Below are 25,208 nucleotides of genomic sequence, written 5' to 3' on the forward strand. Positions count from 1 at the left end.
ATTTCATAAAAGTCTTATTGACAGGAATACAATGAGGATGGGTATTATGTTTGGTTTAATGGCCGAGAGCGAGATATTAATATATTGATACTGCACAATATCTTGCTCGAGGCCATTAACTTAAACAGACAGTATCCCGAACGTACATTTCAATGAAATCGTAACGCGAGTCCAATGTTTTAACTAATATAAATAATGTATGATAGGCACGTTGACAGTGTCATGATTTGAAATAATGGTACGCCAACATCAAAGGATGACGTCCATTTTTGTATTTGAGATAGTAATTATTTTGCATATTCTGATTGATTCTGATTTTTGTCCATTATGAGAATCGATAAACCCGCCTTAATTTATTTTTATATGCCAAAATTGTCGTCGCCCCCGCCCGTACGTGCGTTGGCCCGGCGTCCACATTGGGATACTCTAGAGGCTATATTAATATCCGTTTGACATTAAATTGATACACAGTGTTTAAGGACACGAGAAGAAGAATCCTATTGATTGTCAACGTTTTCCGATAATTACTGCCAGAGCTATGACCCTTTTTTTTACCTTGAAAGTTAATATTCGATTGTCTTTAAATTTATTCACAGTTTTAAAGGTCTCGAGGCAAAGTATCCTATTTATTTTCCGATAATTACTGTCAGAGTTATGGGCCTTGATTACTTCGAAAGCCCCGTGAATCCGCATAATTACTGCCAATGATCACTTTGAAAAATCTTTTGAAAACCCTAGAGATCAAGCATGGGACAGAAACAGAAGTCGAACAGATTCTAATGATATTACTTGATGGGTTGTTACTCGTCATCAGTTTTAGTGTCTTGTAAATCCTTTCATTACAGGCAAATGAAATAACATGCGACAATCCTTGTGGACACTTCGGACGACTTACCTGTTTTCGAACACGACGTTTTATTCACATACATCTATTCATCCTTAAATGTTGTAGATTTCATATCACAGTGTTAGATTGATTGTAATTTCATGTCATTTAGAACTGTAATTTCTATAGGTCGTCGTCTAGTGATCGCTTCGACGTATCGTTCTCAATTCTGGTGACACACCTACATTGGAAAGAGAGAGTGTGTTTAATATTGTGAAAAATCACTTAACAGGAAAGATTACGATTGATGCAGGTCAAGGCAATTGTTTAAAAAGCTAACCATAATATAGTTTAATATCTGCACCTTTGAAATTATTTGCTTAATATCTCGTGATTTTTTTTAAATATCTGACACGCCTAGCGCAAGTTTTCAGAGGAACACTCGAGTAAGGTTGATGCTAAATTTAACAAATTTCCAGTCGCTCACCTTCAGACTAAGACCCGTTTTCCATGTATGCGTTTCCGGTTACATGAAAACGGTTCCATTGCATTTGTATTAGGAAACTGGCCTAGGGCTTCGTCGAAATAGTTGAAATAAAGGTCATATTTCACACATGTACAATAAGTACCATTTGGAGAATATATACTGAACAAAAAATTTAGGTTGAAATCAGTTAACACCCTGTGATATATTAAGTTTAATATTGCATATCCACCCTGTGCAGTTATACGAGCATTACATCGTCTTCTCATGCCCCCAATGATGTATTGAAATATATATAATTATACACTACCTACATAAAACTGTACCAACCCAAAGTACTTACATTTCTTTTTTGGCCAAGTATAAATATGAACTGTACTTCACAGGTGCACATAAGTACCATTTTGAGAATACATGTATAAAGACTGAAATGTGTTTTATCAAACGAGGTCTACTTTCTGCATATAAAATTAAACCAAAAGATGCCAAACGTTGTTCATAAAACATTGTTAGTATGTTTTTATAAGTCCACAACTTTTATCCGATTTTTGACGAAACTTGAAATATAGGTCTATCTCCCAAAGATCTCGGTTCCTTTCGATATTGGCTTGTATCGGACTATAACTTCATGGATTATGGCCCCTGATTGTACGAAAAATCACGTTTTTAGCGTGTGGACACTCTAGAGGTCACAATATTCATCCGATTTTAATGAAACTTTACATGCATGTTTATAACCAAACGATCTTAATTCCTGTCGATATTCGCGCATATCGGATCGTAACTTTCTGATTTATGGCCCCTGATTGTACGATAAATCGTGTTTTCAGCTTGTGGTACCTCTATAGGTCTCAATTATTATCCGATTAAAAAAAACGTTTGAATATATTACCTTTACACCATAATGTCGGTTGAGTTCCAATTTCGTGAAAATCGGACCAAAACTGCCGGAAAAATAGTGTAAAAAATATGGTATAGGCCACAAATTTGATCCAATTTTAAGGAAACTTGAAGTGTATGTTTATAACCCAAATATCGTGGTTCCTTTCGTTATTCGCGCATATCAAACTGTAACTTTCTGGATTATGGCCCCTGATTGTACGAAAAATCGTGTTTTTAGCTTGTGGATTCTCTAGAGGTCACAATTTTTACCCGATTTTAAAAACCGTTTCAATATATTACCATTCCACCTTAATGAAGGTTGAATTTGAATTTCAGAAAAATCAAAACCAAACTGCCCGACAAAATGGCCGCGCTTTGTACGCAAATTATGTAAAAGTATGTAATACGAAGGTTGTGGGCCCCCTAGATGTCACAATTTTTATTCGATTTTGATGAAACTTAAAATATATCTTTATATCCCACAGATCCCAGTCACTTGCGATATTTGCGCATTTCAGACCATAACTTTCTGGATTATGGCTCCTGCTTGTTTCTTACCTTGTTCTCTATCCATCTCTTTCAAAATGTGGGCGTATCTTGCCTGGCAACCGCTGGTTATATATGTATTCAGATATATGTAAAGCTACCACACATACGTAATTGGCGATACTGAAAATTTTAAAACATTGCATTAGTATGAGTATTTAATATTATCATCAATATTGTCTTTAAAAACAGCCCAAATAACCTATTTTTAATGGTACTTTAATGGGTTAATCAATTATAATAATAATAATAATAATAATAAAATAATAATAAGGAACGTAAAATAAGGAATGTTTGAATGTGTTAAATAATTTATATAGTTATACGTTTTATATGAAATTATAAGTTTCCAAGAAATGTCGTCGGACCTCTGTGCCGACATATGATACATATTATTGTAGATGATAGATTATTCATGTATATAGATCTGGTAACCAACTGTGGGTCTTCAATGTGTATTTATCTAATATCTGTGATAAGACCACCACTACAGAAATCAGATAACAAGACATTTATAATGTTTCTATCAAAGCATTTATATTTTCCATGTAAAAATGATGTACCAGTAACTTGGAATGAAAGGAATGAGGTACAACCCGCGCGTAAAATTTAAGTTACACATCTTGACACAAACCAGAAAAGAGTATGGAAAACTGCAAGGGTCGCAATTCTTTAAAGTGTGCCAATCTTGACAAAACTGGGAATATGATCTGTATCTACTCATCTGTAGATCAACTGTCTGCTAAAGATCGTGAAGCATAACGGAAAACTAATACGTATATAAGATGGTTGAGATTGACAGGCACTCCCCCACTAAATAGCAGAGATGTAGAAGGGTTTAAATGCGTGAATTAGGTTCTTGTATACAAAAGGGTTTATGGATCAAAATTAGTAAGGTTGTTATTCAGAAGCAAATGGTGCTTTAGACGAATTTGTACGTTAGGATGTTCACTATGAAACAAACCAAAAACGATGGAATTAACATTGTGACAATTGCACTTTTTTGTTCTTCACAAAAATTATTTCTTAATTACCATGAAATTTACAGTCGTTCCTGTGTCATTAACATTTGAAATATTGCTTGTGCTGTTTTATTTTTATACTAATAAAACGAAAGGTAATCAAGCCGATCTGTTAGCAGACGAATGGATTCTACATCTGAGATATGAGGAGAATGATTATCATCCAGAAACATCGGCTAACACACACAAAATATGTAGAACTATCTGGTTACAACAATACACTATAGTTTATGTCAGGATTCACAAATAGATAACCACGGATATGCCATTTTCTATATATACTTGTTTTCTTATCCTCAAACCCAGTTTAGAGTCTATGTTATCCACAGTAAATCGATTTATTATCCTAATATACAAGTAGACATTGGCAATCAAGCCTTTAAATTTATTCAAAACGATTAATATTCATCATAACTAGATCGGTCAATGTTTGACGTATTGAAAGCTTGGGCTCAGTCTTTTCAGAAGAGTTGCTTTTTAATGTTTATTTGGGAAGTTTACATGGCACTACACTGTGAACTTGTGTATCCATAATGATTTATTTCCAGAGTCCGTCTGAATGTCGGCGTTGCATCATGCAGTTGTTACACTTTCTAGTGAATTAGAGGTATACCTAAATGACCAGAATCCAGTGTTTATGGTTACTTTTCTTTTCAATGTGAACCTATTGACAATGCAGCATGCGGTGTTTCAATAATCAGCAGACAAATATAGACTAGATCTTTCGAGGTAATAAAGCAATTACTTTGTAAACATTTAGATTTAGATGTGGATACTGGTGTCTTGCGGAATAGGACTTTACGTAACAGTGTTATAGCAAAAATGTGTGGGGACATATTACGTTGGTCATCATCTAATGGCGCATTGTCTCATTCTGATCTATATTTACACCTGAGGAATATTTTTTCATGGCTTACTGGTATCTAAAACAGAACAATGATCTAATAACCATATTGCTCTAGCTGCAAATAGCATCCTTTCTTCATAAAAAGTTGGCAAATAATTATCACTTTTTGCGATCACAGAAGAGCGCTAATTTCTTTATGTTTAGCATTTAGAAGTCGGGGGAGGCTATCAAAGATATAAATATTTATTATAGGTAATATATTGTAGAACACCAACAATTATCTGATGTGTAGTTCATATTATTTGCTATTAACGTTATTATACATCAGATCAATTCAACGCTGGAAGTACCACGTACCAATTGCACTGTTCTGTGCCTATGTTAATATGTAATTTTATAAACGTCGAAGCACTGCTAATATTTTTCGCTATAATCAACAAAGATATTTATATTTTATGTGTTTCCTGCTGATCCTCTAGACGAAATGGGTTTAACGGCCTCCTTTTATGCACTAACCCTGGGAGACCCCCATTGTTATAAGCTGGGTTCGCATTATTCATTTCAGCCTGTGTGCCAAATATTGTGCAAGTTTATGGTGACTTTATTAATATAAATAATATACACAACTAGAGATTATTGAGACCTACAATTATCGCAGATCGATTTTCCGGGCTCGTTTTTGTGATTACTTATATGGTTTTATGACTTTAGTGAGTGCTATGATGTGTAATGGAAATTTTGTCTTTGATTACTTCATAGGGTTTATTACGTACAATAACTGTCGGTATCTCATTTGCATATTTCCAAAATTAATTGCATATTACAGGCAAGATTTCACACACTCACAAATATAGAACCAAAATATAGTCCAGGTTCTTTTCTTGTAACAACGTATGAGAGTTATTCATTCACGTACCCTTCTCATTTCTTAATATATTTCCAGCTGGTTTAAAAACATAATTTGCTTTCACCCATTTGTTAGTCTTTTCATCTAGTTTACATCATTGTAAAATGTTAATATGTCAAATCGTATGTAACTAACTTTTTCCATGATAAAACAACTGCTTGCTAATCTTTGAAGAATGATCTTCAGTAAACTGACAAAACACGTCCGATTGAAATCTAAAATACCTAATCATGTTAACCAGTATCTTTAATTCAGATCGCTCTTTCAACAACTGTCTGATTTATCGGCAATTAGCACTTTAGGTTTAGATAGACACGCGATATATGTTGATGATAACTTCAAGTTGGATTTAGGCAGGGCGTAAAAAAGAATAATGAATTGCAACAGTTGAATATATTTATTCTCTGTTAAGCAAGCCATTTATTGCGGGTGGAACTGGATGTATGACCGCCCAGTGCATGTTTCATGAAGCCAGAATATAGGTAACACAGAATATACGTTTATCTATATACAGAAAAGGAAAAAAAAGGAAAATATTTATTTTAAGAACTTAAGATAAGTCGATAAAGAAGGCATAAAGGTCGTAAACAGAACACATTTAAAAACACCATCCATTCAGAAAGTTAATGAATGGATGAGGTTCGTGGGCAGATATAAGAATTTTGTAATCTTGTCCCACCTGTAGAGTCAAAATAAAAAACCTCGCACAACCATTAGACTAGACGATAACTTTCCATGTAAATTTAGAGTAAAAGGAAGTGGTTTATCCACAAATGATCTTAATTGAGCTTTTTAACGTAGGAATGATATTTCAAAAGCTGTATATTCAATAGAAACGCTAAACGTGGCAAACTTAAGTCCAGGTATTAAATTGGAAGAGGTGTAAAGATGTTCACATATTCTATTGCCCCAACGGCTGCATGTCAGTCATTTACAAAGACACCTTAATTGATATTAGTTGTTCACATAAACTAGCGAATACAATTTTATGGACGCATACTTCATGCAACTATAAGAACGGTCTACGTCATAGTTTGCATAAGAATCTGAAGCAACAATGATATTATCGACAGACTGTTTCCAAGATTTCGGATACCCACGCCGACGAGTAAATATGTTATACGTAGCAATTTCAACATTAAACACCAGGCTTTAAACAGAATTTTGAATAATCCAAACTTATCATTGATGTTCCTAAAATTCTGATGACTAGATCAGAGACTTCAGACTTAATTGATGCCAACTTAACTGGTCTGTTCGGAGCGTGCTTCCAGCAATAAACAGTAATTTTATTCCGTAGAAGTCTGTCCTGCAAAACCAACTATTGACTCAAAGCGGTTGCACAACACAAAATGATAAGAGTTGAAATTGCTTTAGTAAATTAAAAATATTGAGCTAGGTCAGTGTGTGCCAAACCTGGAATTTCATTAGCAGATGGATTGAAACAATGTGCAGAATCCGATAAAGATGCTGAAGTTGAATAGTGTAATAAAACAAAATCGACGGAAGTGGCAAAAATCCAAAGACCTTTATTCTATTAATTTTTGGGAAATACCTATCGTGGTCTGGTATTGTCTTATCAGAACAGGTGAATGAATCTGGTATTTGGATAAGTCTGTTACTACTAAAGTCGCATCTATTAAGATATATCTTGGTATATCTCTGCCTAAAAGAAGTTATCATTTCTTTGCGAATTCAAACCGACCCCCTTTAAACTAGATCCATTGAACAAAGTACAAATTCCGATGATTGCGAGGTTTTCTAAACTAGTCTATCTTTCTTGGGGAGTATTTACCTCAAACTAATATGGGTCATTTTATTTGTGAAATGAACATTTTGTATATAGTAATCTACCTTTTTAGGCGAAAAATTACCTCAAACTCATGTAGGTCCTTTTATTTGTAAATTGAACATTGTGTATCAAGCTTTCCTTGAACGTGGTACTTTCCGTCGGGTTGTTTTTCAAAGAATGGGTAATCCATTGTCATTAATAGCCAATATTTTATATTTAGAGATGAGTTCAAAACTGTGTAAATTTAGATTTTACCTCAGATTGAAATTGGTAATCTCGTGGATCTATAGTAATATGTTTAAATGATTATAAATATTAAATGTTATAATATACTAGACATATCAACAGGTGGGTCTAGGTCACAGTGCACATTCTTTGAACTTTTAGTGGGTCAAATTCTAGTTAGACGAACTACAAATAAAACCTCCATGGAGTTATCTCATTGTTGGAATCCTGGTGTCTCATTGGACAACAAACAGATATGGATTGATAATGATTATGTCCACGTAGAAAATAATGAAGCAATACTGGCCTGAAAAGAGTAGAATAGTAGCGGAATATAGATTCTCTTTCAAAATGTATTAATAAAGCCATAGATTAGGGTATACTAGTAAATAATGCCCTTTCTAAAAACATATCTGAAGATTAACTGTTCGCCAATCACTAGTATGTTTTTTCTCGTCTTCCACAAACAAAAGATAAATTATTATCTGATTATTCTAGATATGCCATTACCAACAAAATAATTTTAAGTCACTACGCCATTTGCATTCTATCTAAATATTCGCGGCTTAATCAACACTAATGTACTCAAATTGATTATTTAACATTTAATTACCCCCCCCCCCCCCACACACACACACACACACCACCTCTCTCCCTCGGAAAATATCAACGGTAGACAATCGCCCGGCTTGGATTCGTCTGATCAAGACCCATAAAAAGATTTTATCTGAACTTATAGGTGACGCTGACACTGATTTATTTTATGGCCTTGAATCAAAACAGCCCAAAATTGCTCATTACGACCATGCAAAAATCAAAACTGTTATTTGTTATTGTAACATGCTTAAGGGTGAATCTTGCGTTTTGATGGGTCGATTAGACACTGTCTATTGGACAATAACACCCCTCTAAATTAGAAAAATCACTGCGTATTAATATTATGCGTACTACTTTAATGGAGATAACCACAATGATTTCGGTACAATAGATGAAATATTTGGAGATATGTCCGAAGATGAACTTGGAACGCCCCCCCCCCCTGTCAGGTAACAGCTGCAAACAATAAAATATTCAAAAATCTATTACAAAAACAGAAATTTTGTTTCAAAAAAGACTTTTAAAAAATGAAGTGAGAATATTTTAGGTTTTTTTTGTGTGTCTATACTCATACAGCTACTATAGCAACCAGGAAATAAGCGAGCCAAATCTTACATGAGCAGCCAGTTACCCCGCTACGTCATGACGTTTTCATTACGTCAAAATTGATTTCTTTGGTTTTTACGTCACTAAATACGATTTGCAGTGAGACGAATTTTGAAGTTTACACAATAAAATAAGTTCTGTTAAAATTCTAAAACATAGCATGTTACAATGTCGATGTGTTTATCTCCTAAACAATCCAATTTGAATTTTGACCGTTTTGACAATATGTCGTTTATGCTGTCTGCACAGGAGGACGAATGTTGCGAAATTTTCTATTCATCATTATCTTCTGAACGCAATTGGAACTATTTTGGGCTTGATGTATACTTTTTGAGATTCAACTTTTACAATATTGTTGTTTGCAAAGATTTTTAAAATTTTCAAATGCTGAATATCACAGCATATTTAATATAACCAAAGCATATTCGTATGCTGACCATCACGAGCTGTTGGATAGCCCTGTAATAACAAACACAATATTTTAAGAACAAACCTTACCTATCCACATGCACAGTAAAATTAATTTGTTTACCGATTTTCAGAGCAGTGTTGTTCAGAGGTTTGGTGATGCCCGGGCCCAAGTGAGAAAGTGAGACATGTAAAAACATATGAAATAAACCTTTTTTTTAAATAATAATTAAACATGTATTATGCAAGAGCTAAATCTGCATATTGTAGGTCTTTCTTTAGGTCTGAAATGTTATTTAAATCATTAATTAGACATTAATTAACTTATTCAGACCATAATCAACTCTCGATGCCATCGCTAGCCTATGATATTTTGTGGATTGGAATACATTTTTTGAAAAATAATTAAATGTAAAAATGGTTAATCGAGACTTTGTTTTTTTTATCGTACCGACTTTAGTAATGATGATCGAGGCTAGCCTAAAAGTCAAAAGCTAATATCTCGGATCAGATTGGAGCAATTTGACTGACATTTTCAGCATTTTCTATTTTGTAATTATTATAGCGAGAACTGTCAACTCTTTATCTAATCTCCCATAATGCGCCTTTAAATAGGACAGTTTTAGAACTGCGATAATTTCAATTTAAAAAAAAAAGAAATAAAAGAAACTGAAATGGATGTAATGGCATTTGACCTCCCTCCACTGTGTCATAAATTACATTAGATATTCACAGTTTGTATTTTGATTTGTTTTTCAGGTGGTCGAAGATGCAGCTGTCTGATCGGATAGGATATCTACTGGCAGTGGGAAATATAATCGTGCTGCTTTTGTACATTCCGAGGACATTATGTCAACATTTACCATCTCAAGATGAGGACAAGTTTGAATTTGATATCAACGAACTAGATATATTTTACGATACTCATGTGATTCCCGAAAGTGTATCGGTGCCAGTGTATCTTTATAAAGGAAAATCCCAAAAGTAAGTACTTCCTATTGATGGCTAGGGGGAAACAAGATATACCATATCAAATTCATAACAGTTTCAGGATAGTAGCTTTCGAAGTCAGTTGTACTTTTATATTCGAAAGTATGATATTATCCTCATCACCACATTAAAGTACATATGTTTTTGGTGAAGGCATAAAAATTATAAAATCGATTTATTGCTGTCGGGGCTGGATTAGGGCCTAGGGCCCGCGCTCTTTGGGGCCCCTCGTAATCATTCTCTGTGTTCCCCCAAGCTCCCGCCTGGTTCATTAGATCCTCTCAATAATCTGCTGGTACAGTAGCCCTGATATAAGCAACGGGTCGGGTGACCGCCAATAACAATAATAGATAGTTGCACCCCATAATATACTAATGTCCAAAAGAAAGTGTACACACTAAAAAGTTTTATTTAGATAAAAACACATTTGATAAAACATTACTGAGTTTGTCTCTTGCGTCCAAACTCAACATTTCTAAGCAAAATAAAAAGCGAAACAAATTGACATTGTACCCAAATGCTGCATACAATCAAAACACGACTTTGGTTTATGCAGCACGAAATGCACAGTGTATACTTTCTTTTGGACATTAGTAGTTTCATTACACCAATACTTTGACTGAGTTCGATAATGAACATTATCTGCTCATGGTATGAAGAGCGATAAGCAATTGGCCGGATTGGTCGAGAATTTAGAACACAATAACCCTCCTTCTAATTGACCAACAATGTTCACATTTGATGTAGGTGTTTATTAGGTGAATGCCTTGATGGAGTTCGAAGATGAGAATTGTTGCTACGGCTAACCATACATAAGCAATTTGATTGGTCGATGCTTTGGGAGATAACTTTAGTTCTAATTAAGTGAGAGTGATGAAATTTGGTGTATAGTTTATCACATCAATACCTTGACTAAGTTCGATAATGAACACTTTCTGCTGAAGGTGAGCTAAGTGATATGCAATTTTATTGGTCGATACATTTGAAAAAGATAAACGTGCAATTAATTAATATTAAATTTCATTATAAATAGAAGCCAAGCACAGCGAATTCAATAATTATGCTGTCGCATTCGGCAAAATCGATCAATAGTAAGTGGACCCTTCATATAATAGAGAGTTTCAGATGTACTCCGAGATCAAGAACGAGAACGAGGTGATTCCCTTTTTGCATGCTACGTCACCAGTTCGGCGGTAGCCGAACTCGCTCGTGAAAACGTATTGGACCCTCTGAAGTCGTAAGTAAATTCCGTGGTGGTTTAATTCTATTTTAGCAATTTTTTTCATAATTATATCGAAACACATCCCTTTCAAATATACCATCCTTTGATAAAACGAATCAACACTTTCAAACAGTGCACTTTTTGTTCTCCTGAGAACGATGACAATTTCACCTCGTTCTAGGAACGCATCTGAACCTTTCTAATAAGATACAATAGTAAGTGACATCACTGTCTCCATATTCAATGCCAATAGCTACCCAAGTGTAACCTGATGCTACATGTAATCAGGAGCTTTCAGAAAGCAAACTAACGTTTGAGAAGAATCAGGTTACATCTGTAAATTCGCTTCCAATCTATCCACACCACACATAGATCTTTATTAGTTCGTTTTAAAACAAGATCACGCGATTTAATACTGCCATTTATTGTTCGCACGTGTTTGTAAGAAAATATTAATACTCATAAATAAAACTGTTAAAGGATATTTCATTCATATATGACAGTTAATGATACTGGTTTAAGGGGATTTTTTCATCATATTATAAATCTTAATAAAGGTTGACAATTCTAATTAGACCCCGTTCCCATCACAAAATATATTTATGTACTATTTTCTTTCTTACCGAACAAACATAAAAACCCACTATTATCTTTATTTTCTGTCAAATTTGTATTATTTATTACATAATGAACCGGATGGGGTTTATTTCTTATTCGCACTAAGGTATAGTTCAACTCGTTGATAAATCATCTTATATCTTAATACTGTACATGATATATAATATGTAGATTTCAGCCTTTTTATAATATTTTATTTTATGTGGGTTGTAAAGCTCTTTAAAATATACTACTTGTTCTAAAACTACAGCTAGCTGGGATAAACGCGATGCTTGATATTCCCAGGAGTCTTATAAAAATCAGGATGCTAAGTCATTCAACTGTTAGTAGTAACTCATTCACATCTTGATGTAATGTTGATAGTCACAGCCTATAGGTGGTTCTCTCCTATGCACATGTTCAGACGTGAAAATAAACTCAGCAGGACCTTGATTATCTGCCTTAATACTCATTACTGCCAACACGTGGAAAGGTATTGGCACTGACCCGAATAGTTTCAGGAACCTGTTAGCGTCTGGGTCATGTATTTTAACCAAATCTCGTTTCCTAAAACCGCAATCTAACATACATGGAATGATAACACTATGAAATAGATATGTTAGTAGAGCAGGTGGTATAAACAACATTGGTTATATTATATTTTTATATTACTTCAGTATCATACACTATTCATATGGTTATGTAATATTAATGTATTTATTAAGCGATGGCAGAATCTATGCTACCTATTGGAGATTTTGTAAATCTACATAAATTTTTGCTCTTCAGTAAATTAATTTAAAGTGTTTCCGATACGGTACAAATAGAATAGCCATGTGGTTTTTCTAAAATAATTCAGACGTAAAGAATGACTTCCTTGTGCGGTAACGTTTGAGGTGTGGCCACTAGCAGACGATTACCCCCAGAGAATCAGTAGTAGTCCGTATAGTTTCCGAAATATTCATTTGATTGACAAATTAATCAACGCTTGACGGCTTCGACTATATTCTAATCACGGGCAGCTGTCACTGATTTGATAGTTATTCAAATGCATCTACACTTTTCCTTTGTGAAATTAAACTTTAGTAAGTCCCATCCCAACTTCCGATTTATGTAGAGAAAATGTTTGTTAATTTAGTGTTTTATATGCTCCACTGCCCTTGAAATCTTGGTGTTAAAACGAGGGGTGGGAAATGGACACCCAAAAAGCAAAAACAATTCCAGATGAAAATTTGTGGCATATGAAATTGCTTCTATATGATGTCTTATCGGTGATAACCGAGTTATTGTGACGTTACATATTTGTGGGTGAGGAAATGTAATTATCCCCCCACCACCCAAAAACGTACTACGGCTAAACTTTAGTGTTTGCTCGAGTTGTATACACCCATATAACATCATGGTCATTAGGAAGCTCAAGTTTCTGTAAGAGAGGGGCAAGGCGGAAGTCCACATTTAGCAAATATTTCACTGAATGGCTTCCCAATACAGGAAGAAGTATCTACACCGAGTAACCAATGACTGCATCAGTGCTGTTAAGATTTATATAAAAACATGTCGTTAAATGACTCGACAGAATATTGACACCCGTGTTAACGGTAATCAATCTAATGATGAGAAAATATTTGACCCTTTTACTTTACATTCGTCTGTGAACAGCAGAGCTGATGGTGATTTTCTACCCAAGCTCTTCCCCCGGGCAAGGTACGCTTACATGGTCAAATTCGTAAAATTTCAGTGTACGTGTACTTCATTAATTTAGTTTTACAAGAAGTTTTGTATTGGTTGCCTTTTTTCTATAAAGCACTGTTAAATATGTACTAAGACTACAATTCTTGACTATATGTGCCATATTAACAAACAAAAATAGACAATAATCGCTTTACCGTTCTTGTTTACATTCATATCATACATACCCAACTTGTAGAGAGACATCCCTCCATTAAATCTAAAACTGATACCTGTAAAATAGATCTAATGGGTATTGCACCATAGTTAAATATGTGAACCCAATTTTACTGTCTAAAGTATTGGCGTTTAAGATTAAAGCAAATATGCTGGCATGCCTTTGTTTTATATATATTGTTTACCAAAAGGAAGGGTCATAGGTGTTTACTATCTGGACAATGAATGGCAGTGTCGGAACTCTTCCGCCATGGCAAAATGCAACGTACCAGACACAGACTTATGTCCTGTGATGTCATCTGACATCTCTTCAATATAACGCCTATGCGATAAACTCCAATGAGGGGCCATCACAAACCGGACGTGGAATGGTCATAGGTCTTCTGATACTAAGTATGCAACGACGTTGTAATGCTAATTTGGAAGTCACATGAAATGAAATGAAATGAGGTTTAACGTCCTACTGTTCTGCTCCTATACTGGGCTAATGAAGACGGGCATACGCCATACAGTGTGCTATGAGGAAAATTTTGCCCGGGCAGCGGCACTATCGCCTACTCTTATATCGAATTCCAAGGGATCTTTTACGTGCATTCCAATGTTTACACGGGACCTCGGTTTTTCGTCTGTCCTTGTCAGGCCCTCCGTCCTGCATCACTGACAAGGGGAAACCACGTCGGAAAATCGGGATGAACTTTCTCGGCCAATGCAGGGATCGAACACCCGACCTCCAGGCTAGCGAGCCAGCGCCTTACCCACCTAGCCACCGTGGCTCCCAATTTGGAAGTCAAAGATGATTCTACCCGTTACACAATGAGAAGTCATATCTGAGTATTCGGAAGATGGGACTTTTAGTATGTGTTCATGGGGTCAAACGGAAACAGTATCCTTATGTAGAATTCATCGCCTCCTTTTAAAATCTTTTGAACAAATTCGAGAAAATCAAAGACAAACGCGTGTTAACAAACTAGCAACTGTATTGTGGCTTGGCTTTTCATATTTATGTCTCACTTTTATGGCTGGAGGTGAAAGCATATGTTTGTATCGAAGATTAAGTAGCAATTTAGCAGGGTGGTAGATACGGGGTTGCTATACCAGACTTGATCTCGTTAGTTTCCTGATAGACGTTTAGGTCATGGTAGATATAGGTTCCATATGTCTTATAAACCATTACAGGCCATATTCGTTTTGCTCCAAATCTCGCTTTTCGTATAAACAGGAGTCGACTAAAGAGGGTATAATAATTAAAGATCTATATCTTAGAGTATTAAACAGTGTGTATTGGCAGCGAAACATCAACCTTGGCTTATCGTTAGATCAAATTACCGCCAATTCACGTTTACTATTTAACATTATAGTACATGTCTACGATTTTTACGCCAGGCACTCTCCCCATTTCTGCACTTAATGCACCCTTGGAGAAATGACGAGGCTTGTCATGGTTGACCGAACTGCTATATATTTAACTGCGTAACACAGCGGGCAGAAATCTAAGTGTTATGGGAAATGGTATAACAGATTTCATTAAAAGACGCGCAGTAGAAGCATATTCTTTAGAGCCTTTCAGGGGGCAGTTTATGTGTAAATAAAAACAACAATTCTACATGAAATAAATATTATGCATGTGAAGATTTGGGCTAATAAATTATCAACAAGACACTAAACATCACGTTTCTTTTGTAGAATGATCTGAAACTTACAAATTAATAGGTCTAGTATATATAGTTGCTATTAGGTTTGTCCTGGCTAGTAAAGTGATGTAAAGATTTAGATACACACGTGTTAAGTTTGATATTTAAGGTTTCTAAATCTGCAAAAGTATGATCATAGGTGGATACATTATCAAACGAAGACTGAACCTTGAAATGGACAAAAATGTTTCTAAAAGCACATATTAATGTTATATTGATGTACAGTATGTAAAGTGATTTATATTCAATTTTGGAAAAAAAATATTGTAACTTCTAATCAATTATGTTCGGTGAAATACGTCAGCAGTTCAAATTGAGGGCAGTCGCTTACACCTACTTTTTTAGATTTTTATTTTGTCATGTTGTAGTTAGTATATGTTTTTATTTGTTCGTTACAAAATAAAACTCGTGTACTGTTTATAAAATGTTAATTGTGTCTTGAATATTGGATATTAGGATCCTATAGTTTCACGGCAAGATAACAAACATCAATATTGATTGAAATTGATCAATATTGAATACTAATTCGTGTTTTTAATTTCGAATTTTATGGAAAATAATGATTTAGAGACTTAGCTCCTTTAATCTAACGGGGGAGTTGGATGGCCGAATGGTTAGCACGTGCGTGCTGTATCATAAGGCCTGTCATTGAGTCGACTGGCGTGGTTTCGAACCCCAGGTTGTACGTGACAAGGAGTAGGGTCGCCTGTCCAACCTCGTGGGGTTTCTCCCGATCCTCCGGTTCCTCCCACTGCTAAAGACCCCTACGCGCAAGCGAATTACTGAAAAAAAATTAAACCATATGTTAGTCCCGAAATGACCTAGTTTGTGTCGAGTGGACGTTAAACCCCATTTCTCTCTCTCCCCTCTTTAATCTACTAATGACCTCAAATTTGAAATATAATAGTGACATTATTGTTCTGGTGGTAACCGACCGATAACTACAGAGCTGGGCTGTTGTTATCTGAATTGCCCATTCCAAATTACCCGCAAAAGCTAGGATTCTTCAACATCATTTTCTAGAAATATATTCAAATGCACCCAAAAAGTCAGTCATTAAAAAAAAGAACTTGAATAGTGCCACTAAAAATGTACCAGTCTCTGCAACTTTTTTACTAATTGGTTTAATTTCTATTTTTCTTTTTCAGTTATTTTTTCAGGGTGGAGAAGAATAATTTGCCCCTAAAAATTATTTTATCCCCATGTTCTTCATCAATTAATTGGTCAATAAAACGGCGAGACATTCTTCCTGATATAGAAGACGATGACGGCAACGATTACGAGGATATAAACGGTAATATTACAAACGCCTAGGCAATTTTGGTTAATTAAACTAGGTAACAATTAAGGTCCAACAATATGTTTTAGCGCGCAAAAATATGTGGACGCTAATATAATAAAGGTACAAATTTGCACTAGGATCTTCATAACTAGACACAATTGCAAAAATGACATTTAAAACTGTATGTTGACATGTAAAGTTGATTCTTATTAAGGTTCTATATTATGATACTTGTGTTAAATATCTATACATTCCAAACTGATTTAAGGGCATCGGTTGCGTTTTGGTCATAACTATGTGTATTTTCATAAACCGTATGACTTGTTTTTAAACCTGGCTGTATGTTGAGTGGTTATTCTGGTAAGCATAATGGAAATGCATGTGACGTCTCTCCAGTGTGGCGTCATAGGCTAAGTATTTAAATATCCGTTTTTCTGAGTGGTGCCTTGTATCTTCTGTACTTGAAAATAACATTTTTTTTTTCAATCATTTAGAATATGGTTGACTTGTAGGCTTTGGTATCTTCTGTCGCAAAGAATCTACAATTATAATCTAATAAGGCTAAATCACACTCTTTCACCCTCTTGCTTATACGGTATTGGCTTTGGCTGTTTAAAATCATTATTTAGTATAGTATTGGATATGATCACAATTCTAACTAGAATAAATGCACAATATATGCCGAGTAAGCCAAGCTATACTTTCCATATATATAGAGAAGGTCGTCTTGATTGGGTTCGAGAATCTAGTAATTGGTCTGTGAAGCTGTATCCTATGTTATTTAAGTCTAGACATGATCAATTACACATACAAAACTCCATCATTACCATGTCGAGTTCAATCCATTTCAGACGTTGTATAATAATGATGTCATTTTTAGTGCTAGATAGAGATATATCTTCTTCCGGGTCATGATACACGTATATCGACATTGGAAAGGGCTAAATATATAATTTGAAAGCTTTATCCAGTAAAACATGAATTAATATATAAACACCTACCGCTGATCAGATATACAAATTATAACTTACACCAAGGTGGCATTCATCAACAGGTGTGTTTACTCAGAACAATTCCTGGTTAAATAACCCAAGCTCGAGTTCAAACCGATTACTAAGAACTTATGACAATTTGATTATACCAAACATCTATTGCACTCAATTTGCTTGTTTTTGTTGCTTGAATCTTCAAACCCATGAATTAAATAATCACCTTCATATGTGCTCGGGCTTCAGAGCAACTTGAGCACGAAATACTATTCTGCACTTGCTTGGACAAGACTTGGTGCACCTAACAACCGCCTGTTCCTATATTTTCTATAAAGTCAGTATTTATAGTTAGATCCAAACGAAAAAGTAAATGGATATTTAGAGGGAATTCGGTTCAGAACCTATATGCCATACAGGCATTCCTGGAATTGGCACAATTATTGTTGTTGAAATGTTTTTCTGTAGTTTCTTCTGATTGCCTTTATCACTGTGATGATGTTTTTGCAGGCAGTCAAATTACTTCAAGTGCAAATAACCTCCGTAAAATAATCTCCATTTATTCTTGCTAATGTAAATCTTCACCTAAAATTTAAAATTCACTCTGATAAATGTATAATCCTATTTTTTGAGTAATTAGTTCGTGTTCAGACTTTGCGTTGCATGTCCATTGCCAACATTTTCGGAGGGTTACCTCAGGGACCAATGGATCTAAGGTGTAAATCATGACTATTCCTCTTTTTCAGATCGAGACCCATTCCATGCTCAAAGATCTAAGAATCAGAACCCTTTATCACCTTATACTTTTCTAGGTAACTTTACTGGTAAGGAACCTACAACCTACTATCTGAGACGTGCTGCATCTGGATTATATATGATAGAGATATTGTCTCTCAATAGTGATACCACTGTAGACTTATATGGAAGTACAACGTCTTATCCCGTTCATCTGAAACCATCACTGCCTAATGATAAATCAGTGTCTATTACTTCTAAATCTAACAGAATGTTTACTTTCGAATGGAAACAGAGTAGTTTTGAACTTGGATTTAACGATTCGTTGGAGTATTGTGTGGCTGTGAATAGAGTGAAAAATTATAAAACATATTGTGAATTAATGGCAAAGGTCTTGGTGCAACGCAAAACCAAATCGTCCGGCGGTTGGGGATTCAGTTGGGAACAAACACAAAAGCGCCAATTAGACAAAAAGGGTGCCCGCGGTAAAATAATTTATGAGTGTATCGGATCTAAGACAAAGTACACGTTTAACAAAGCTAAACCAGGAAAGACATATCATGTAGATGTGTTTGTTCTCAACAGAAAAGTCAACACAGTTGCAGCTTATTCTGGCATCAGAGTGAAAACCGAGCGACGAAAAAAGAAAAGAAGAAAGGCGTTGCTGCAAGATGGTAAAAGAAAAACCATAAAATTACGTAAAGGTTCAAGCGAACAAAATGTTATGTTTAAAGTCGAGTCAAGATTAGATTCGGCTGTTTTAGAACTGAAATCATGCCGCGGTAAAATACCTATTACTATTTACCATGGTAATAAAAACATTCACCAAACGGTGGTTTCTCGGATGAAAGTGCTTCGTATGAAGAACCTCCCTGTAGGTGTATATACTGTCAAATTAACTGGCAATAAAAATAGAAAGAGAGTTTTGTCGATGCTTTTTACAACGGCGACGTACAAAAAACCTAGGTTGCCATACAATCCGGAAATAAAGGTAATTGACAGTGTGTCGACATGTCATTCAGTGACTCTTTCTTGGTCGCTCACCAGCTTAAAACAGAGATACTGTTTGTACGTGCGAGAATCTCCCACCATTTCTAATAAAAGAAGTCATCATTGTCTAGAAATGGCAGGGCGAAGGAAAAAAGACAAAGTGATGTGCGTACGTTTAAAACGGAAAGATCGAGACAAGGCAATCTTTACATATATTGTAAAGTCACTTAAATCTGACACAGACTATGTATTTGATGTTTATGTGAATAGGGGAATCGGTGCATCATTAGCATACCATAGCATCGTTACGCGGACTAAACCCGATTGCACTGAATGATTTAATGGCGAAAATCCCCTCAATTATATATCTTCGACTCCTCAAGCCGCGGGAGACACCACACGGGCTGGTTCCAAACTCACAACCGACTAAAGCCAGTTGGAAAGATAATTTCCGCAGGCTTTTGGTATAAAATATCTCGAGCAGAGCATTCTGTCTGTTCTAGTATGCCAGTTTGATGTTGTGTTGTGTGTGTGAGCGATCACATTGTGAATATTGTGAATCTAGTCCACTGTGCAAAAAGCTTCCTTGAAGTTACAGATCTGACAACCAGCGTATTGCTTACGGTTCGTGCAAAACTAGATGTCTGTAGTAACGGTGGTGAACAAGCAGATGCTGCTTGCAAGCAGATCCAAAGTTAGACAGAGCTTATTCTGGGATTTTTATGTGTTTTATTGGTATATTTTGTTTACATTATAAGGTAAACCCACGATTATAACATGTTTCACATCATATTGGAAATTGTTCCAAAATAGCACGCTTATATCGGAGTATATACATTAATAAATTGTGCTTAACAAATTAGTCCCCGTCAATCGCTGACGTGTTCCAACACATCGCAAGGACGGTCTATAAACGCTTTCGTTAGGTATATATATGACCTGGCGTTTTAATATGACAACAACATGTGTTTTATTAGTTTAGAACACAGTGTGAATGTTATACTAGAATTAATAGTGATAAACTGAAAAAGAATGTGGTGATAATATGAGGAACTAAGCAACTGATCATGTTCTTCAATAGTGCAGAAAGGGTAAAAAGGCACGATAAGTGTGTGTAAAGCCCCACTTAGAAACTGTCAAGTGTCAGAAACTAACGTGTATATAGAACAAATTTGATTGCATATGGAATCTATATGATATTATGATAACAAGGATAGTGGAAACGCATTTGTATAAAATTGTAAACATTTGAAGTGCTCAACAATTGGCTGGGGATTTCGGGGCCTACCCAAGGGGTGTGAAATGCATTTCTAACAGATGGCCATTTCCAAGACAATTGTAAAAAAAGACGTGTGTGTGCCATGATAATAATGAAAAAAATGATACTTGTACTAAACCAGAGAGTGAACTACAATGCATACATTGAATATTTTAACTAATTTTTATCAATGCTTAAATATTTTATGAGCAACAAAAATCCTGTGTTCTTTGTTTTCTTATTATGTTCTTGAAAGACGATGTTCTTCTATGAAACACACTACGACCCCCTCCCCCAACATTTATATTTATAAAAAGGTGCGAGAGGAATGGTATATATATATAAATATATAAACATAAACATATTTGTTATATATATAGTGGATATCCGCGTCGTGTAATGGGTTGGTAAATATTTCTTTGTGACTACCATGTTGGTTTTTGTCTTACTGTGCCACAACGTAACCAATCACCATGTCTATAATCTTGAAATCCAAAGATGGTATTTTATTAGGAGAGGACGAGTCTGGGTTTAAAGCTGGTAATTGTAACTTTATTCTAAAGCGAAATATATCTGAGCTTTTAGTTAGAAACATTTTTAATAAGAAAATAAGACCTGAAAATAAATGGCAAATTATCATTAATAGTTGAAACCGTCACTGGCCTGGCTTTCTTATAGACATGTATACACGTTTCATCAGATTTTATTCGACGCGTAAACACATAGAAGAAAAGTAATCTAGATGTGATTAGTAACGGCTTCAACCTGGCCATGTGGAATATCTTAGGCTTAGTTTGTGTTAAAGATCAGACAAGATATAGAGTCGTGTTTTCTGTAGAAGTATGTGGATTCATTAGGGTATCCATCATCTTATTTTATCAAATAAAAGGTCTTTTATTTCTACAGCACCCATTACTAACTGTCGGCCAGTTATAATTTCACCCCTTCATAAAACACATCATTTCATTCCGTGCAATTTATAAAATTATTGCAGTGTTCTTTATCAAATAAATTACATTGATAGCAAGAGATGTAATTTGACGAGGAACGGTGACGACTATAGAATAAGCAGTTAGCTTGTACTTTTACTGTATTTTTGTCATGGTGATACCTTATACATGTAGTAACATTCTATGAGTACTTAGAATATTGGTTTTCTGATAGTATATTTATGCATTCTTAGATTGATGAAGAGCGCACTTAGACGGGGTTAATATTGAAACCGACTTTAACATACAAGATATTTAGGAACCTGATTACAATACTACATGTCGTAAGGTTGTATTCGGTGAACTGTTGCATCGTCGTTTTTTTTTTAAAAAAATGATCCGAATTCGGGTTTCAAGAGGCCCTTAACATGGTTTATTTCCTATATCGCATTATCTTCCAAAATCCCGCGCACCCAGCTCTCAAAGTTCAACTGGACAAAGCATTTTATTGGTTAATATCGTGGGTTAACGTCATCTTGGCCTTCCTTTGGTCCGCTATTGTTAGCTACTTTGGACAATCTAGTTGTATTTAAGCCTTGCCTACACCCGACATTTGATTGGCATGTTGCTTAATTTACTCGGTAGATACAACCTTGCTATTGCCAAGAGCAGTTAACTGTTATGGGCTAAGGTGAAAGTGAGGTAAAAAAGCGGCCTTTATTCCAGCTATAAAGTCTGTGTTTTAATCAGATACATGTCTTTTAAATTAAATTGTGTAGGTAAACTATCCAAAAGACGTTGATATTCACTGAACATCCTTATACAAAGTTAGATAATTTGAACGCGGCTTGCATGTCCCTTTGCACCAAAATCTATGTTCCTATAATACACAACGTTTCGTCACCTTTTGAATATACTTCTCATTCTATAGGACTCCATCAAGAATCATCATAAAGGAATATAGTTTCATTTACATATTTCTTCAATCATTGGCTAATATTTGAAAATGGTTCAGCATTACTATTCATGGAATTAAAAATAGTATAAATGTTTATTTGTTAATCCATTTGTACATGTATATCACATAATTAGAGCTTACATATTCAAGTATATGTATATGTATATTATTATTAATTGAATCTATCGGAGTTTATTTGTGATATGTTTGTTATCTTCAATAAGCAATCTACAGTGTAGGTGGGCTAATGGTGTGAATTTGTTTTTCAAGTCTCTTACAATTTCAGTTCATCTTTAAAAAAACAAGCTTTTGCAAGTGTGTTGAGTAATTATTCTTTAAAAAAAAAATCCATAATAATTATCTTATCTTTTAGATTCAGAAGTGAAATATCAATAAATGTTTCAAGATAACCAAAGTAAATCAGGATATTAAAAAGCCCGCTTAGATATTAAGTTTAAACAAAATAAAAAGTAAAAATGTAATACGCCCAATAACCGCGATAAACCTATTAAAATTGAAATAATTATTTAAATGAAATATAATAAGTACGTGTTTTTCAGATTTAATGAAAAAACTATTTTTACTCTTAGATAAATATGCTAATCAAAATATTATGTACTGGTATATAATAACTATTCGTTTTTATCTCTGATGTTCAATCACATTAAAGTTCATAGTTTATTTGCTTGCTATTTGTCTATATATATTCACGTTGGAGGTTGTGATATATGCTGAAATTCATATTATATAAAAAGAATGCATATGATATAGATAATCATTATAAACAAAAGGCTCATCAAGGTTTTTATTTGTTATCAACTAGTCTGTTGCAGTATTTCCTATCTGTTATAAATATATATACGGTCAATTTTTGTAGATATATGCCTTTATTTAATGTTAATACTGTTAATGTTGGTAATATTAATATTCATGTAATAAATTGCCATAAAACAAAACATAAATTGTACTGTTTTCATTTACATAGATATAGTGTAGACAAATGATATTGCTGATACCCGATGACAGTGAGCGACACACAAAGAAACCGAATTTCAATGTAAATTTATGATATCCAGTGAACGAATCGGGAATAAACAGTTATGGTTCTTTGAGTAAGTGGGATGTAAACACGTATTTGGGAAGCATACATGCAGAAATCTATGTTTGGAGGAGCTAGAACGATAACCCTGTCACTAACATAGATAGCAAGGTGCGAGAATTCAACATGTGCTATGTAATGTAGGCCACTTAAACAACTCACTAGATCTACTTGAATCAAGAGGAAAATTAATCACCAGTTTATCTTAGATACCTATCAACTTAATTCCTTCTGTAACTCGCACAAAAAAATCTCTTCAAAATACTTGCCAACATGTTCTTGGTAAAAATAAAACGGTTGTGCCATTATCACCAGTTAAATATGTTTAAAATATTCATTGATGGCAGGGATATAGAATGTGTTTAAAGAGACGAGCCACGTATTCAGATAATAAAATTCCATTATATACAAACAACACAGATAAAATTATTTTGGTTTTGCACGACAGAATATTGGCCTATGTCTCCAATTTTTCATTACTGATACACGTACATTATATCACCTATTACACCGACCCCAACCCACCCCGCAACACGTTTTGTGGTGTTCTGGTGTACATTCAATGTATCTCTAGAGTCTAAGCTAGCTTAGAGTCCGAGCCAAGATTGCAGAAATATGTAAATAGGGAACAAAATATCATCTTAGGTCTAATACTTCGGGCACTGAATATAATTTCAGGTGTTATCTTATATTGGGCACTGAATATTATTTTAGGTCAAATACATAGGACACTGGATATTTCATCTGAACTACACAAGCCACTAAATATTATTTCAACCCTAAAACATAGGACATTGAATAGCATTTAATCTCCAATACGGAACATAACTTAAGCTTCTATTTCAGCTAGCTCCAACACATTAGACATTATGTTCCAGTACATCAGACAATGAATGACATTCCAACTTCCAATACACAGGAGACAACAAATCTTTTCGGCTCAAGATCAAGACTAAAGGATATCTACTACATCTTAAAAACATCTAATTATCAAGGACACTATGAAATGGTATCTACATACCTTGTGTTTTGAAACACCGATTTTCAACCAACTCCAATAATGCTACATAGGGATATTTTCACTAAAACTATCAACGTCTTCTTCTTCTTGTCGGGTTTAACGTCCGCTTCCACCCAAGGTGATGTCGCAAACAAATGTTTCCCAAGAAACTTGCATGAAGAACCAGTCGTAGGTGATAGGCTCTTGATGCATAGGTTGGAGATAGAGGAGCGATTCTGTCTTTACGGCGTGATAGGTGTATATGCGGAGAAAAATACCTGAAAACGGAAGTTTGGAATGAATAAGGAAATTTGTTAAACTATAAAACTATATACATTAGATTTTTGAATTCCATCCTCTGAACAAAGTTATGACGGCATAACTGTGTCAGCCATCGTTAAAGAAAGCTTTTCGAATTCTGTCT

At 34.7% G+C, this 25,208-nt stretch overlaps 1 protein-coding gene across 3 annotated transcripts in view; it reads left to right on the forward strand.

The window, feature by feature from the left end:
• The window catches only part of LOC126812075 (protein NDNF), a 37,897-nt gene extending 14,262 nt beyond the window's left edge, over positions 1-23,635 (forward strand). For 2 of the 3 annotated variants that reach the window (XM_050538254.2, XM_050538255.2), the window contains exons 2-4: positions 9,902-10,126; positions 16,696-16,841; positions 18,562-23,635. In XM_050538254.2, the coding sequence (XP_050394211.1) occupies positions 9,912-10,126; positions 16,696-16,841; positions 18,562-19,877 (1,677 nt within the window). In that variant the 5' untranslated portion in view covers positions 9,902-9,911 and the 3' untranslated portion in view covers positions 19,878-23,635. The remainder of the gene's footprint in view (positions 1-9,901; positions 10,127-16,695; positions 16,842-18,561) is intronic. The other variant, XM_050538256.2, reaches the window with a different exon arrangement.
• The last annotated feature ends 1,573 nt before the right edge of the window (positions 23,636-25,208 follow it).

Source organism: Patella vulgata, chromosome 2, assembly GCF_932274485.2.
Source record: "Patella vulgata chromosome 2, xgPatVulg1.2, whole genome shotgun sequence".
NCBI classification, from domain to species: Eukaryota; Metazoa; Mollusca; class Gastropoda; family Patellidae; genus Patella; species Patella vulgata.